The sequence below is a fragment of the Babylonia areolata genome, chromosome 5 (genome assembly GCF_041734735.1).
Source record: "Babylonia areolata isolate BAREFJ2019XMU chromosome 5, ASM4173473v1, whole genome shotgun sequence".
Classification (NCBI taxonomy): Eukaryota; Metazoa; Mollusca; class Gastropoda; order Neogastropoda; family Buccinidae; genus Babylonia; species Babylonia areolata.
In genome coordinates this window covers 45260638-45263137 of record NC_134880.1, presented here as the reverse complement: position 1 = coordinate 45263137, position 2500 = coordinate 45260638, and the positions used below count along the sequence as shown (strand labels likewise).

General features: G+C 46.1%; 1 protein-coding gene across 3 annotated transcripts in view; it reads left to right on the top strand.

Moving 5' to 3' along the window:
- The window catches only part of LOC143282094 (zwei Ig domain protein zig-8-like), a 330851-nt gene that overhangs the window by 291231 nt on the left and 37120 nt on the right, over positions 1-2500 (top strand). For all 3 annotated transcript variants that reach the window (XM_076587583.1, XM_076587581.1, XM_076587582.1), the window contains one exon: positions 2310-2500. This exon is cut by the window's right edge and continues 29 nt beyond it. In XM_076587583.1, coding sequence (XP_076443698.1) covers positions 2310-2500 — 191 coding nt within the window. The remainder of the gene's footprint in view (positions 1-2309) is intronic.

The following is a 2500-nucleotide window of genomic DNA, read 5'->3' as shown; positions in this document are numbered from 1 at the left end:
AACGTTCTCACGCCCAGAAAAACGACACTTAAGAATGTTCATTTACAGTGAACAACAAGGCAAGTGGATGTTTTCCTTTACAACTCTGACGAACCATGTACTTTTACCATGTATTACGCTTGTCACACAAACGCACGTGTGTGAGTGACGCGTTTGTACCTACGCGGTGTGTGTGTGTGTGTGTGTGTGTGTGTGTGTGTGTGTGTGTGTGTGTGTCTGTGTTTTTCTGTGTCTGTGTGAGTGTGCGTGTCTGCATTCTTGTTTTCAGTAGTAAATTGTTCGTTCCAAGGTGTTCAATTAAATCACATTTTTTTTCAAGACACAGAAACATTAATCATCAAAAACAACAACAAATAAACAAGCAAACAAACACATAAATAAATTACAAAAAAATAGATAAAGATCAATGAATGAATGAATGAATGAATGAATAAACGAATAAACAAAATACATGAACACATGAATGAACAGAAGAAAGGGCAAAAGGGGAGGGTGGAAACTAAACAGACAGAGGGGAAAAAAAGAATAAAATAAGGTGGTGGTGGTGGTGATGTGGAGGAGGGGAAAGAGTGAGGGGTGTGTGGGGGTGGTGGTGGGGGAGGGGGGATTGGGGGGTGGTTGGGGGGGTTCACTAGAAGGAATTACAACGAGTGTCCTGCAGAAAAATGATCTACGACTTGAGCAAATGATATTCCACCGTATCTTGTGCTCAAATCTACAACCCCCCCCCCCCCCACCCACCCCCCCTCTCCTGCTCTTGCACTGAGTTGTTGGGAATATGACAGTTAGATGATAAATGATAGTGGACGAATTGCAGGATGTAATATATATATATATATATATATATATATATATATATATGTGTGTGTGTGTGTGTGTGTGTGTGTGTGTGTGTGTGTGTGTGTGTGTGTGTGTGTGTGTACTATTTTGTACATTATTTTACCATATTATATATATATAATACGCATGTATCCTGTGCAGTTTATCGCTGAATTGAGAACATCTGCAGGATTTGGGCTGCAAAATGAGCCAATCAGAAACCACCAACACCATCATTATGGTACTCTCCTCCTCCTCCTCCTCCTCCTCCTCCTCCTCCTCCTCCTCCTCCTCCTCCTCCTCCTCCTCCTTCTTCTTCTTCTTCTTCTTCTTCTTCTTCTTCTTCTTCTTCTACCCATCATCATTCTCTTGCTTCTACTCCTCGCTCTCCTTATTCTTCTCCTCCCATCTCCTCCTCCTTCCCATCACACTCATTCTTCTCCTGCTTACTATCCTTCTTCGATTCTTCACACTCTTTTCTCCTCCTCCTCCTCCTGCTGCGTCTTCCTCGTTATCATCCTCATTCTTCTGCTTCTTCTCCTCACTATCCTCATTTCCCTCCTCCTCCTCCTTCCCATCATACTCATGCTTCTCCTTCTCCTTCTTCTTCTCCTCCTCCTCCTCCTTATTCTTCTGCTGCTTCTCCTCATTATCCTCATTTTTCACCTCCTCCTCCTCCTCCTTCCCCATCATACTCTTTCTTCTCCTGCTTATTCTCCTCCTTCTCTTCATCATAGTCATTTTCTTTTTCCTCCTGCTTCCTCTCCTTCTTCTCCTCATTCTTTTGCTTCTTCTCCTCATTATCCTCAGTTTTCACCTCCTCTTCCTCCTTCCCCATCATACTCTTTCTTCTCCTGCTGCTTCTCCTCCTCCTCATTCCTCTGCTTCTCCTTTTTATTATCCTCATTTGTCACCTCCTCCTTCCCATCATACTCATTCTTCTCCTCTTGTCTCTTCTCCTCATCATTCATTCTCCTTCTTCTCCTGCTTATTCTCCTTCTTCTCGTCCTCATTCTTCTTCTCTTTCTGCTGCTTCTTCTCCTCATCATCCCCATTCTTCTCCTGCTTATTTTCCTTCTTCTCCTCCTCCTTCTCCTCCTCGATTTGCTTCTCCTCCTCCCCATCATCCTCATTCTTCTTCTTCTTCTCCTCCTCCTCCTCCCCTTCTCCTCCTCGTTCTGCTTCTTCTCTTCCTACTCCTCCTCCTCATTATTCTCTTTCTGCTTCTTCTCCTCCTTCTCCTCATCAACCTGATTCTTCTCCTCATCATCATCCTCATTCTTCTCCACATTCTCCTCCTCCTCCTATTCTCCTCGTTTTGCTTCTTCTCTTCCTTCTCCTCCTCCTCATTATTCTCCTCCTTCTGCTTCTTCTCCTTCTCCTCCTCCTCCTCTTCCCGGCTCCCAACACACACACCCACCACGCGCGGAGAACACAACCCACCACCACCACCATAGGCTTATCGAGTTGGTCTTGCCTTCCCCCTGCAGGTCGCGTGGCGGAGAATCGAGGCCGACGACTTTCTGACGATCGGCGAGATGACGTGGATCGGCGACGACACGATCGCCGTGGAGCACAGCGAGGGCGACACGGGCACCAGCCACTGGAACCTGGTCATCGACAAGGTCACGCCTCAGGACGCCGGGGTGTATGAGTGCCAGGTCACCTCCAAGCTGGGCTT